Below are 15997 nucleotides of genomic sequence, written 5' to 3'. Positions count from 1 at the left end.
TGAATCCACAGTCTGCTTGTGAAATACAGGGGTCTGGATGCTCAAAAAAAAAAACATGGAACATCTCCAAATCCATTACTTACAAAAGCTATCACTCTGAATAGTGGCAAAACTGTCTGACTGAAAATGTAAACACGCCCAGAACATTATCTATCCATCCATCCAGTTCAGAGTAAAATCCTTTCCTTATTTATGTGCGAGCGACATCATCAGAGTTCATCTATGTAGTGACTGACCTGTATCTCTGGTAGTCGTCCTCATCCTTATCCGGGCTGACCAGCTGGTTGGGGCAGGCCTCATTTCCCAGCAGGCTTAGGTACTCCAGCGACGGGGTCACATCAGCCAAGTGTTCCAGCAGGGCCTCGATATCAGTCAGGTGTCAAAGGGCGGATGTCAAGGACCTAGCGCTGTTAATTACATTAGCATTTACTACCCGCACAGCCCCTCCCGGGCCTGTCTGCACTAAAACACGTCACTGTCAAATTTACAGAGGTGCTCAAAGGGGCTAGTCACTGGCTTTGTGAGACTGGGCAGACAGAGGGGCAATTTAAGGTGCAGGCTTTGGCATATAGCAGTGACACAATTTGGCTGCTGCTCTCTCTCTCTTTCTCTCGATCTCTTTCATTTCCTAGGTGGCCGGGTGCAGAACAGTGACAAAATGATGGATGCCCTGTGGTTCAAACAGTCCGTGCTTCCCAGAGCCATGCTGTGGAAAACTTTTGCGAAACGTGGAAAAAACAAACAGCCCCTAAGCAGGCACATTCATCACTAATACATTCACTTGGAAAATTGAGCCCCAAAGTGTCAAAATACAACTGCACTAATGCAGTGCTCGAGCTTTAAAATGGCACTGTGCCACGACAGGATGTACATAATTGGCCTATTAGCATGTGCCGACCACTTCACAACCAAACTCGGCACACAGTCCCAGACGCACACTTCAAGGAGCCCCAGTTTTAATGTTGACTCTGGAAGTGTGTGTGTGTCTGTGTGTGAATGTGTGAGAGAGAGTGAGCATCGTTACCCAGTAGGATCTGCATAACCAGAGGAAAACAGGACACATTGCTAAACCTGTTCTGAGGCTTAGAGGGGAAGTTCACACATTTCTGACTGATCATAAACAGCCTCGCAATGTGCCAGTGTCTTGAATTGAGGGTGGCTGTGCCGAGCTCTGGTTTTAACATGTTTACGGTGGGTGGCAAGCAAAATGCACAGGGCCATTATAATCAATGAGCCACAAAAAGTGCACATTTTAGTTTGTGCCACGACAACTTAAATAACAGATTCATTTTTATTTCAGCGAGGCAAAGAAATAGCATCTGATGCAAATGTAAAAATGTTTAATTCTATAATTCTTATAATCTAAAAACTTGATTTTACCAAAGAGCAAATAAATGGCACTTGATTATTTTTTAAATCTTGGGAAATTATTTGAATCCCACACAATCTCCTTGAAAATACAAACACATCTGGTGTGTTGACTCTAAAATCTGATTCCACTAGAGGTCCCTGTGGTTCAAAAACTAGTCCTGTGTGGAGCTCAGTGACAGCCAAGTTCTCCTGCTCTCTGTTGCAACACACAGTGCTCCCTGCAAAGCCATGACATTGAAAACTGGTTCTCTGACACGAGAGCAGGTTGTATTTAAGCAAACTAAACTTGGATTCTGAAACCAATGCCCGTAATCTATGTCTGCATAGTGGACTGCAAATCAAAGACGAAGAGGGGCTGAGCGATTTGTTTGAAAGGATATTTGGTTCTTATTGAGTGTCAGGGTGTGGAGGCTGGGTAACCTGGGCAACAGGAGGTCATTTCCAAGCAGATTGTTGTCGACGACCAGCTCTTCCAGCTCAGTGAACATTTTCAGGCCTGCCAGTGACCTGCAATGATAAAGTAACAGGAAAACTGTTATGGCTCTAAATCTGGCCAGACGTTATTGTGCAGGAATAAATATTTCAACCTCCCTCTTTCATATGCGGGGAGAGTATGGGTCCGGGCCTGTCAGGGAAGTGAATGACAAGAATTAGTGGTGCTGAGCTCCCCTGGCATGGTGAGGCATCCTTCAGCGGCTGGCAGGATGAGGGATGGGGGTCACTTGTGAGTAGCCAGGATTCAAAACAAAAGGCTTCAGAAATGCGGCGGGCAGGATGAATTTGTCAATGTCTTGTGCCTTGAGGCGCCCAGTTTCGCCTGACCCTAACCCTCCATTCCCAAGACAAATCACTCTGTCACAGTTCACCTTCACTCCCCAGACACAAATTTAACTTGTCATCCATCATTTTCACAGAGGAACCGGAATACACTCGCAATCACAGATGGAATGGAAGGGGAAACTTTTTTTTTTTTTTTTTGCAACTGTGCTGCAGCAATAGGGGTTAGTGTTGGGATTTTAACATCAAAGGACCTTTTTTTTCTCTCTTTTTAAAGGAGGAATCCTGCCTTTCCGCTCCGCTTTATGACACATTGCAAAAAGAGGTGAAGGGTCATCTCAACTCTTTGCTTCTCTCTCACACACACATGCACATTCACACAGGCATAAAAATGATGGAGCTGGTGGTGTTTGGAGTAATGTTGGGGCCCTGCAAAGTTCAAGTCATAGACGGTGCATAAAGGCAATGTGTGTGTTGTCTAATCCTTCACACTGTCAGCGTGCCATGGTAAAGTGTCCTGGGTGACTTCATTGGCATTTACATTTGACAGACTTTGACCCAGATAGTTTACCTCTCTCACACAACAGGTTATTTCTTTTTATCTGACATCATATTTTATTACAAATATTTGACTATATTAATTCACTTCATTCTTCCAAATTTCTACACTATGCTTTAGTATAGTGTGATATAATAGTGTACTGTCTGTACTTCTGAAAGCAGACAGATAACCTTGACATTAAGTTACGTAAATATAAACTCCAGTGAGCAGAATCACATTGCAACATGACAAACTCAAGGTACAGTGAGGTCTAAACAGCTGCAGTGTGAACTATTGCTCCTGCACTGGATCTGCCTAGTGTCAGTGGCTGCCATGATACAAACCAACTTGGAGCTATGTAAATATAATACCTTTATCATGACAATCTGTAAAAGGATAGCTGCAAGCAGGATACAGTGTTAGGTGGTGTATAATATACAGCAGCATTCATTATGGAAAAGAAACCACACATTGGGCAACGCAAGGAAAAGGAAATATTAAAAAGATGCTGAGTACTTGGAATATGAGGCAGTCAGTGCACCAAAATACACTTGGAGCTATCAAGACGTTAACATGTCCAACTAATTGGTCACTGAGTAGCCATGCACGTACTTTTATTTTAACACATTTAGTGAGCTAGACCAAGTGTTTTCTTGCTTTATCTCCTCTGTTTCTCATGTGTTTTTTTTTTTGCGAGCGATGGGCTTGGACTCCACCTAGACATATTCCTTGATCCAGAAACTCACACAGATGCACACAGCGGACACACTGGCAGCAACTTTGAACTACAAAGCAAAATGTTGCAACTTGTCTCCTCGGGTGGAAAATGACAAATCAGCAATTCATTGTTGACTTGCGAGTGAGGCGGACCGAGCTGCCTTATTTCAAAAGACATCAACATTTTTGCAAACACACACACTTGATACCCACAACAACAGCTGACAGCACCTAGCCAGTGTGCTGGCAAAGCCGCTAGCTGACAACCTCTTATCAGGTCTGATTAATGCACTGGCAAGATGGATGAATAGAGAGATGTGCCAGTTTTATGAAATCCTACTCTGTTTGCTTGTGTTTTCCCCACATGGTGCTTCACATTTGTGAAACAAAGAAGGCCCATTACGACACAGTATACTTAACGCTATGAGAGCTTGTGAAAATAATAAATTCCAGTTCAACTTGTTTACTTTCCTGTCACTCTATGGTAAATTTACTGTTGTTTATCGTGGATTTCAGAATAAAACTTATGAGAATGCAAAAGCAGAACTACTGAAGCATAGGTGTGATTGGACTGTTGGCAAATAGGAACGAGGGCTTAAGTTTTCAGCGCAGTGCTTGTACTCATGTGAAATTTGGTAGAACATGCAATGAATGAGTTTAATCTTTGTTCATGTGCAGTTAGGAATAATGGTTTACCACAACGGATTAACATTATTTTGTGTGCTGTTAACAGAGGTTTGGTAACTAACTATTTCCACCTGTAAATGTGTGTGCACGCATGTGTGTATGTGTGTGTATGATGGGCTGCAGTCCTGTGGGTGATGTTATTAGCTGCTCGGTTAAAGGGAGCCGCATGGCGCAGGAGGGAGCCTTATTAATTGTTGTTTTCATGTCACCACTGCTGCGTGCACTGGCTGATTTAATCAGTTAAATTCACAGCCAGGGGAGAGCCACTGAGTCCCATCCAGCATTAACTACAGTGCAGGGATTGAACTTCTAATACTCTCCAGCTTTCTGTGCTCCCTCTGCAGATTTCCATAGCTGGTTTCATTACTTTTTATAAGCTTTCTTGTTTTAATGTGCGGCTTGGAAAACTAACAAAGTTTAAGCACTGCAGTAAAAGTGCTTCACTTCTTTAAAAAAAATGCTGCTGTTGCTTTTAACAAAACTAATGAGCATAATTGACTTGAGTCCAAATGCTATAGAGATTTGGTAAAACACAGACAAAACACACAAGTTGTACAGTAAATAAAGAAAATAAAGAATAGTTATTTTATGCAATTTAGCTCCTTCAAAAACGTGACGATTGTGGTACAGTAATAGTTAAAGTGCAATGGCAAATGTTGTAGGATCACAGATTTACTGCTACTGCTATTACCATTTTGCCATGTTTCATACATCTGCTAATGAGATTTCCACAGATGAAACGGAAATGTCACTTCATGTATATCAAGTAGACCCTGTTTTGGAATAAGGTTTTATTAAAACCTGACCCTTTATTAAAAAGGATACAGAAAATATTCTACTGTCACTTCACATTGCATCACCTCATCCTACATTTTCAGAAAAAAATGTGATTTCTATGGTAACGTGTGATCAAGTGGCATCTGCTTAACTAGCAAGAGGGAGAGACAGAGATGGAGAGAGGCGATAGCTTTAACGAGGTGAGGCGATGAATCCTCCTTGTTAAGATAATTATGATCAGCCTCATTGTCAGAGCTAATACTTCACACGGGCTGTCTTTACACTTTGACTACCACTTAGCCTGTGTAAGCTTACCATCATACATCATGCAGCGCTGTGTGCATCAGTGTGTGTACTTTTGAGCTTACATAAGAAATGCATGTATGTGCTGAAACCTCCATTATCCGCTGAGATCCTGTCTACTGAATGCACAGAGTACATGCACTGAGATTCAGCTGGAGCAGAAACCCCAGCACAGGAAGCAGGGGAGGATGTGAGAAAGCAGACAAGGACACTGGAGAGGAGACACTGACCCAGAGAGCAGCGCTGCCAGATCAATACACTAATACTAATGCAGACATAGTGATTGATAAACCACTGCTGACAACAGAGGGAAGAAAACTCTCGACCATTACTGGCTGAAATGTCAGTCACTCCTTCCAATGGTGTGCACTAGTGTCATGTCAGATATCCTCAGGCAACAAATGGAAACGACAGCCTTGGCTCTTTTACACGTGTTACACAGGCTCCCCTCTTATGTCTGTTGCTTTTGAAACTGTTGCCTAAGTGAATCACAGCTGGCAATTTTTAGAAACTCTGAAGACGACAGGTCAAATGTGGAGATTGTCAGAGCTGTAAATGACAGAGCTACAATGTAAAACAGCCTCAAAGCCTTCTCTGTTGCTGAAATGGTGATAGAGAGCACAGAGGCAAACATCCCTGCAGCTACCAACCACTGCAAAACTAGAAAAGTTCCTGAGACTAATGTATATAAAGGAGCTTACACACACACTTTAAAAAGCTGGAGAGCCCTCATAGCTGCAATTCACAGTTAGGACTGATGTCCTCTCAAAGGTCGCAGTGGAGCAGAAAGGCAATGAGCTGTTATTCTAAATGGAGGACCAGAGCTGCAGAGTGACAGGCATGCTGACGTCCTGTTCAGAGGGCAACAGATAAATGTATGATGAATTGACCAATACTGGGGCCATGATGGCCTTCATATGTGCATAATGGACTATTCAGAGCACACTTCAGATTGCCTGCCTGGATAAGGTACTGTAATGAATGGGAAAAGGATCTGGACCTGGGAAACCCTGTATGTGGACTGGCTTTAATAAACTTAATAAGAAAGGTGAATGGAGGAGGAGGACTGGCTGCAGAGAGGGGAAGGAGGCTGAAAGCCATTCAGTCTGAAAGAGTAAAGAAATATTTTGTTGGCCCTATTCCTATTGTTCCTATGTGCACCTGAAAATATATCTCATATTCATCCAGTAATTTATCCAGATTATATAGCTAATTATCCATATTCGTCTAAATAATCACAAGAATCTCTAAGATAATACATACTGAACAGTTCCCAATGCATATCAACTTATCCCAAAAACCAACAGCACACAACAACAACAACAACAACAACAAATTGCATTGTTCTGTCCTGTTTTCTGATAGTCAAGTTGCTTAAAATATTTTTGGAAGACCAAGATTTTGTTTGGTTTCCGAATTATCATACATCTTTTTATTATCATTTATTTATTAACTCAAAAAAAGTTCTGAAAATGTTAAATACTAAACGGCTGGATAGAACTGATGTTTTTTCTGGTGTAGCAATGTACTGGGTGTGAAAGATGTTTTTGTGACCATAATGTTAAAAATGTAATAATAACATACAACCTATCAATACACAGAGTCTCCAGTGATACTGTACAGCCCAGCTGTATTTCATCACTCTAACCAGCAACCAAAATACAAATAAACATCAAATAAATACCATAATACAGCATCAAAACACTATCAAGGATTAGCTCATGGCAAATAAAATGACATTATCTGTAAAGCAAATTAATGCCCTGCAACCCCTCAAGCCCACCCCCCAACATACCACCTCCACACAGTGCTGATCAGGTCTGTTCCACCACTCTTCCCTCCAGCTACAGTTTATGGGCTATACACGTCTCTGTGCATGCATCTGTGATGGCGACGGTGAATTAGACTGTCATTATCTGTCTCTGAGTCCCCCACAGCTCTCCCTTTCTCACCCCCTATCTCACTCACATGTAGACAGTCACTGCTCAGTGTGGCACTCCTCCCTCTGTATTGCCAGGCCTCAGGTGGCAGTCATTTAAAGATCACACGTCCAGGACACACATAGCCCTCCCTGAATGCATGTCAATTCACACATGGGAAGGGGATTACACGTCTCCTCCTAGGCAGCTGCAAATTACTATTAATGGCAATGCAAATCATTAGAGTACGTTTGGTGCCGCCAGCAAATCTCTTCTTTATGTGGGTTCACTCCTAATCTGTTTTGAATATTGTGTTATGCTTTCTCCCGATAGCCTGTGTCTACAAGCATCACTAGTTACAAAGCTGTCGATTGGTGGTCGCACGTCAGATTGAACTTTGCAGTTGCACAATTTGCAAAACAAAAATATCTCTTTAACAGAGCATAAACAAATTCAAGCAAGGAGGAATCTGTGAAACATAATTAGCAAAGTTCTTTGTTGATGAAGAAGTTAAATATCACAGCTCATTTACTTCAAGCTATACGAGGTTATTATGAGACAAGTGCAGATTAAATTGTTGAAAGTGTCTACACCATGGTGCGTCTGTCGAACGTTTAAAGCTAGCTTCTGCATGTAATACCTCTGTGGATCCTGCGGTGTCTGAGTTATAGACTCCTCCTGTGGATATTCCTGCTGAGTGTGTGAGGTTAATATTCTCTCTCAATGTCATTAGCGCTGGCAGAGGGGCTGAGACTACTGTGAGTCAGACAGGGACTGATCCTGTCAATTCACAGCCCCACCCCACCCCAACACACACACACACACACACACACACACACACACACACACACACACACACACACACACACACACACACACACACACACACACACACACACACACACACACACACACACACACACACACACACACACACACACACACACACACACACACAAAGAGCCAGGGTTAGACAAAATCAAAGCCACTGTACTGAGGTCAGCATCACCTGGCCTCATGCCTCCCCTTGCACCTCCAATCCCTGTCTGATGAATGACCCTGGATCAACCCTGGCCGGGGGATAAGAACTTGACAGACATTCCTGTCAGGTCTGACCTCATAAGCCTTGCTTGACCCGGGTTTGGCCCGGGATGAAGTCTAAGCTCCAACAATGACCCGATTGAGAGGCAGGAGAGAGTTTCCTGGTGAAGAAAGAAATGGAGAGATCACTGCTCCAAAGGTGGATGTGTCTTTTAAAGTTTCAGCAAGTGAGGTTTGTTACATGGCCAGACAGAATGACAGCTGCTTTCCAATGTACAACACTAAACTGTACACTGTGAAATACATCATCGGACAAGGAGAGGTGGGGGCAAGCAGTGGTGCTGGTGAAGCCTGTACAACACTTGGCTCCTCATAGTGCCTGGACTGTGCTCACAGTATGGCCATGCGTCTTGTGAATGTTTGTACTGAAAGATTAGTTGTCTATCCACATGACAAACACCGTCCTCCCTCAGTGAGCGGGAGCCGAAAATCAATTCACTGATGCCATCTCAGTCAGTGAGGACATCAATGCAGCACAAACAAGCACACACAGGCTCACACGCATGCTACAAAGGCTCATACACTTTTAAGTGTGTATAATACAGTAAAATTACAGTGACAGGGTCAGTCAGCCAAGTCATATGGCAGTAATTATGCTCCACGTTAAACAAAGAGTTTTTCTTAAATGAAGTGTGAAAAAATATATAGAATATATATCTACAGAGCATGCTAATGGAAATGAGCTCATGTACTTTTGCGAAAACATAAGAAAAGAACATTAAATAATACATGTGATCTGTGTGGAAGAATCCCTCAGCCCCTGACTGCCTGTACGCTCTGTCATTACAGTGTTCAGGCTCAGTGCCTGTCAACATTTCCCTGAGAGGGGGAGCCATCCCGCATTACGTTTGAGTGAGTTCAACTGTCAACTGCCAGCCATTTGTATGCCTCAGCATCCACCTAATAGCAAATAATCACTACCCTGCGCTCTCTTCATGGCAAATGATCGATGTTGTCTTGAAGTCTGATGGATGACCCTGCCACAGTGATGTCCAGGCATGCATTAAAAACCACCTCTATGAAATGCCTGTCAGTCTGATGAAGCGGCGCACACAAAAATCACACGCGTGTGCACATGCTGACACTGAGGAATGCATACACACGGATGAAGGAGAAAATGAACAAAGCAGGGGAAAGATATGGTTCAGTTCAACAATTAAAAAAAAGTTAATTTCTTTATATAAGGGGGAAATATTATAATGTGACAGGACCTGTGGTGTGATTGGTAGACAAGCATTACTGGAGGTAGACTACTCAAGTACCACCTGGGATGCTTCTCTCCCTCTCTCCCTCCTTCCTCCTCTCTAACACACAAACAGCTCCCTATTACCCCTCAGTGTTCAGATTAAAATGCACAGCACCACAGTCTTTGATCTCCCACTTGCTGACACAAATCCTTTCGAGCCTCAACATTTTCCTGCAAAGGTAATTAGTGCTAATTAAAAAGTTTCGAAAGCAGTCTACGGCTGCTGTTGATGCTGCCGCTGCTGGTGCTTGGGCGCGCCCTCCGTCAGATTACCCATCTACCCCCTCCCCAGGTCCTAGGGATGTGTGTGTCAGCTGTGTTCCTGTCTCCTTTTCGCAAAAGCATCCCGTAACTAGATGACACCAGTCAGACAAGAACGTTTGAAGAGGCAGGATGAAATCTGGAAGCCCAGTAAGGGGTCTAACTGGTGGTACTTCCCCCCTGACAAACCTGTGCTCTGCAGGAGGACATGTAATGGCACATGTAACAAATACAAATCCCACAAATAGAACAGGTGTAGTCTTTAATTGGGATATCCGAGCTTGGAGGGGGAGCTTGTAAACATGGAGTAATTAACTTGATAAGGGATTCAATTTGCTGAAAATATCATTGCAGAGAAACATATCATTTAGTATGGGCCGTGATTTGCATAATGATAACAAATACAAAGACTCCAAATTCTTGTGGTATAATGAATAAACACATTAGTAATTAAAGAACTTCCTGTTTAGCGTGATTCTAATAATGTGGGATAAAGATACAACTTGAGCAGTCTAACAGTGCTATGATTCATTCACCGGCCTGCCTTATTGCTTTCATCAAGCCATTATTATGATATAATTAGCTGCCTTTCCAGCATATTATTAAGTGGCTTGCTGAGTGTCAGGTACAGAGGCGTCTCAGAAATGACACACAAAAAAGCAATATCGTTCCACAATGTTTCAGAAAGATAATTACATAATCTCAGCATGGAGAGCAAGCAGAAAAGTGATAATTAGACAAGTATTCCTGCCAATTAAAGTATCAAGCCTTGTGTTTTTTTCCCCCAAGTGATATTGAGCTCGCCGCACATCCATGCACAGCATAATGTGATAATACGTATTGCTCATGTGCAATCTTCAATATATGTGTAGTAACATTATACCCGCACTGACCTATCATAAACTGTGTGTTTTAAATGCAGCAAACAACACTACCAGAAGCTGGAAGGTTTCCAGAGTTTCTGAAAGCTGGTAAAGTAATGAGTATGTGGAGTTTTTCCAAGATGACAATAAAAGCCGGGAGTATGTTTTGGCTCCAGCAAACCTATTAATAGGCTTAATGACTGACATGTAGGTGTGCCAACACGAAAAAGCAGAGAAACAACAAAGTTATTGATTTGACCTTTGGGATAGTTCCTTCTCTCATTGTTGTTGTTTTTGCCTTGTCTTACACCATGCAAGGAGATAATAGAACATGTCATCGCACAAGGCAGTTTGAAACTGAATGCCATCATTTTAATTTAAATGTTACATTCCCGGTGACATCTCTGTCAATGCATAATTGGCACTGAATCCCAGTTTGGATGTACATATTTATCATTCAGTGTGAGACACTCAAAGACACCGACAGATATGTTACTTTGATGGGATGACAGTCAGATGTGGGGAAAAAAATAGAACTGCAAATCAACTGTCGCGCTGTCAGTTAAGCTTTTTGTCACAAACTTGCACATAAACATGCATGATTAGAAATAGCAAACAAGCTGTAGGCTGGAATCAGTGTCCTTGCTCCAAAAGTGTGTAAATAGGCTTATTTGATCCAAGCGGAGAGAATAAAATTCTGGAGACAGACTTGGAAGAAAATCATAGTAAATGATGGACACTTATTGGGAGAACACCCTTTACATTATGGCAAGCTCCAAAGTGTGAAAATGCAATTATTTATCATTCTACACAGTATATGAAAACATTATTATACACGCCTTCAAAGAGCTTCTTATGTATACTATACCCCAACGACCCTACAAAAGCAAAAGGGTTTCACTTTGGTTGCAAATAAGCTGTGATATAAGACCTGGTGGTCCATGATCACACAGCTTTGACAGCACATCTTTAACAGTGGAGATCAGACAACCTTGTTGGAATCACAGGCTCTCTTTGGTAAAGATGGCCTTTCTGTCTCTGCGGCTCCCTGACATGACAACTTAAAGGGAGGTATGTGATAGCCTCGTGTGATCTGCCCAGTCTAAACCAAGGGCACTGGTGCAGCTCCCAGAGAAGAAGGATAGAAAAAAAAGTCCCTCCCACTCTCTCTCACTCTCTCCCCACTGTCTCCCCTCCCCGCCTCTCTCCTTGTCTTACCGCTGGCCCATTACCTTTACAGAGTGAGGCTCATTAAAGAAGGCAAGTTGAGTCAAATCTTTCTGTAATTCAGCAGAGGTGAATTGCTGTCAACATCATTAACCGTCATTTCTCCAACTCACTTCAGTACTTATGAAGTGTTCTTTATTGTGTAATGATCCAAATCTCTTCTCTAAATCAGCCCTCTTCAAAGGCCCTGGAGGACATACCACCCATGCAGCCGCCTGACATGCCAGAGGGCCAGATTAAACGTGGCTCCATCATTACGTTCCTCTTTGTGCTTAAACAGATCCAGCATTTCATCCCGCGCTTCAGCTAGCAGGTACCCTTCCTCAGAAGGAACCGAGCGGAAGAGAGATCAGCACAGCCAAAGAGTTCAGTGGGAGAGGGATATTGGTTTCAAGCGTAGCTGTCTTATCTATCTGGAGTGGCATCATCTACTAATCGTGCATCATTTTCATTTGGTTTGCTGCATCACAAGACCAATACTCTGCCAATAACCTTCTTAACTCCCGTTCTGTTTTTTTTTCTTTTTAAATACTGTTTACTGATAGCTCACTGATCTCATAAGGCCATTGGTCAGACTGGCTCCATGGCTAATTACAGTGAGAGCTGCCCTGCTTGTCATGCTAGATGTCCTCCGAGTCCTGTCTTAAGAGAAGCTTCCTTTGTGCCTCTGCCATTGTGTGTCCCCCAGTGCTCAGTATCATGCTATGAGATGTCCTCCAGGCCTTGTGTTGGGGAAAGCCTCTTTTGTGCAGGCACCATTGTGTGTCCCCAGTGCTGAACCCCCTGCTAGGTAGGAACACAGACAAAGTGCAGCAGGGGGATGCTTCTCAGGGCCCTAAGACCTACAGTAAATCTTCAAACAATTTAGACAAACAAAAACGGCCGCTGTGCTGCAGTGAGAGTAGACAAGGAAAAGCAGATGAATAAGCAACATCAATTACTGGGGCTTTGACCTGCAAGCCCCCACACCATGGCACACATTTCACACCAAATCGCCCCAGATTGAAGTTGACACTGCTGGAGTGGAAACACTGACCCCTCACAAGGCTAGCGCTTCAAACTTAAGAGTAGAGAAAGGCGGGGGGGGGGGGACTGACAAACTACATAGACCAAGGCCAACGTGGAAGGGAGACGAGAAGGGGGGGTTTGAATAAAAAAAAAAAACACACTCATAATAGGTCCTAGTTTGTTTCAAAGTGAAACAAAATGGCTCAATTTGAACACTCAGGCCATGAAATTGGCCAAGATGAGGAACAAGAGGAACATATGAGGGGACAACCGCATCAGGCCACTGATAAGGAGCCTATAAGAGGAACAAAGCTGGATGTCCAACAGGCTTACCAGTGAACCTGAGTGGGACTGGACCCTCTTTAAAGCTTGTTTTAGCCTCCCAGCTTTACCTCCAAAAAGTGCTGCTTCCCCTGAAGCCTTTTTTACTCAGGCACATAAAGCCTCCCTCTACTTTGTAAGCTCGGACAAAGGCAAAATAAACACATGGGTCACATTTGTTCAACACACAGTACACTGCACTGATAAAAAAAAAAAAAGTTCCTCAAAGACCCTTTTCGTAAAACGAGATACCACAGAAAGTGGTATCTCTTACTTTCCTATTGTGCACTTAAAAAAAGAGACTCCTTTTTGTGTCTGTGTCGCAATCCTATCACAGTTTGTCAATACAGTGTTAATTAATCTAATAACAAACTGCTATGAAAAACAAGCTGCAAACTGACAAGAAGACATGAAGTCTTGCAGCAGCATAGCAGCACATTGACACATTTGGGGGCATCAGGCTCTGGGTAGAGACAGTCCTAACAATCTCCCAATTAGCCAGGGGGAAAGCAGAAAATATGTCTCGGGTTCATGGAGCAAGCGTGAAACTTAATAATATGACATGGCATACAAAAACAGAGCATGTCTTTTTATAGCCACATGCGAAAATGAAGCACAAATAAAAGAAAATGAACAAGAAGTACAAGCAAGGTGCTTCTCTTTTTACTGGGAAAAAAGGGTCTTTTGATTTGACTGTGGATTCAAGTGACATGATAAATATGACAGACACAGTAATAAAAACCATGAGGAGAAACAGATGCAACAATTATAAAGAGACGGGAAAGGAGATAATCTAGCATTTACTGTATTTCCAGGATAAATGTGGGAAGCGTAAACGATACAAGATGAGACCTGGTAAATATTTGAAATGCTCTATTATGATACATATGTGCACATACATTGCAAAATGATTTATTTTATGTTTTTGATGTTTTAGTTTTCAAGCCAATGCATAAGCTTCTATTCTGCTCATACATGTACAATACAAACATACATTTTCTTGATGCAGAGTAATAAAGAATTGGAATTAGTGAGCTGCGAGTATACACAAAGGTTAAACTGTACATTGCATTCCCCACTCCTGATGATTTCCAGTTTAATAATGTGAACATTATAGAGGTCATTAGCAAATTTAATGAGGGCCTAAAACCGATTTTGCCTCAATGACACCATGACACATTGAAAGACAGATTAGGAGGTCTGTCTGACAGAGCCACGCATTGTTCACAAAGAATATCAAATCCCAACATCACCACAAACTATTTAACCCACCTAAAAGCCCCACATGCTCGACTAATGTATAGGACTCAAGTGTTAGCACCTGTTTCAAACAATGGATCCATTCGCATCACACACCCCCCCATCTCTCCACGATCACAGACATTCAAACAGAATGATAATGGAGCCTAAGTCAGTCAGTCAGTCAGTCAGTCAGCCAGCTGTCTTTGCAAATGGAAATCCAGAGAAAGGTGGAGATGGAAATCATTTTATCTAGTTGACACACATTACAACGGAGAATTTCAAAAGAGTAAGATGGAAGCTCTCAGGTCAATTATAGTGTCAAGGCTGTCAGCTAGCAATGAAATATATACCTTTGAAGAACACTTTACTCGAGGGATGGGGTAAAAAGGATGGGAAGACGTACTGTTTAACCCAGAGACCATATAAGAATATCAGAGATAATGGAGTAAAACGTGGCATGATAATGGACCATTTTCACTGAGCACACTTTGTCAAGAGGGACAGACTACACCCACTTTTGAAGGATAGTATCAAGGAGTATTATTTTGGTGAGTGACAATGCTTAATGCAAATGCTTGGTCATTAACAAAGTCATTAAGATAATAGGAAAAGGTGATTTACATGATGTATTTTAAAGTTACAACTCTAGTTCACAGTGCTCGGCACTAATATGGGTTTTTGTTTTGTTTTTTAAATCATTTTATTTAGAAAATCAAGTTTCCTAAAAAAAATGTTTTACATAGCCACTTTAATTAATGGAAAGGTTTCAAATGCACAGTATCACACACACACACACTCATACACCCCCCACACATGCACAAAACTTTGTGTTTCCCCAGTCCCATTTTTATTCTAGCCTCCACATGTAAATGCCCTCGCCTTCTGTTCAAGATATAAAATACTAACCTTGAGACAGTGAATGACAGAGAGAATTATGGGTAATTGTAGTGTCAGAGAGGGAGACAGCTGTATGATGAGATTCTGTGTCATTTAGACAATCAGAAACTTAAGAGGCAGTGTGACACATTTCTCCCCCTCCATCCGACAGGGCTCCTGACATGGTTGGTGATAATTTCCAGGAGAGAGAAAAAGGAGAGACAGAAAAGAGTGAGTGGAGGGAGCACAAATGAAAATGGAAGTCACAGAAAGAAAGGTGTGATTTCTCCTCTTCCATATGCAGCGTGGGCCAAGTGATAGCCTGTGTGCTGCATTCATTGCAGGAATCAAGACGAAATATCCCCTTACATGTCAACCTGCCAACCAGATAAGAGGTGTCTGAAGCTCTGTATGAGATTAATACTTCCCAGCTAGAAATGACACAGGATGTGAAGGGGGACTTTTGATCTCCGTGGTGGTGAAGCCACTTAAACAGCAGCACCAGTCTTACCACCGAAGGAACATACTTCCTACAGAGGTCAGGCATGTACATGGACAAGCATTAACACACACACCAAAAATGCAATGCCTCACAGTGCATCTAAATTCACAAACAGAGAATAGCAACATGAAGTCTAGTTGTCAGTTTGCACACGTTCTCTCAGGCCATAACGAATAGCAGATAAATGAAAGGATGAAGTGCCTGTCAACATAATGAATTCAATAAAAGCAACATTGTCTGCTTTGTCACATCTCAAAA

At 42.4% G+C, this 15997-nt stretch overlaps 1 protein-coding gene across 1 annotated transcript in view; it reads right to left on the bottom strand.

The window, feature by feature from the left end:
• lrmda (leucine rich melanocyte differentiation associated) overlaps positions 1–15997 on the bottom strand; it is a 199690-nt gene that overhangs the window by 65382 nt on the left and 118311 nt on the right. The window contains exons 3-4 of the mRNA XM_083987595.1: positions 1752–1878; positions 237–376 (exon numbers count right to left, since the gene is read on the bottom strand). Of these exons, the coding sequence (XP_083843721.1) occupies positions 237–376; positions 1752–1878 (267 nt within the window). The remainder of the gene's footprint in view (positions 1–236; positions 377–1751; positions 1879–15997) is intronic.

Source organism: Trachurus trachurus (assembly GCF_905171665.1).
Source record: "Trachurus trachurus genome assembly, chromosome: 15".
NCBI classification, from domain to species: Eukaryota; Metazoa; Chordata; class Actinopteri; order Carangiformes; family Carangidae; genus Trachurus; species Trachurus trachurus.
Note: the sequence above shows the minus strand (reverse complement) of the source record. Positions and strands in the feature narration are given on the sequence as shown.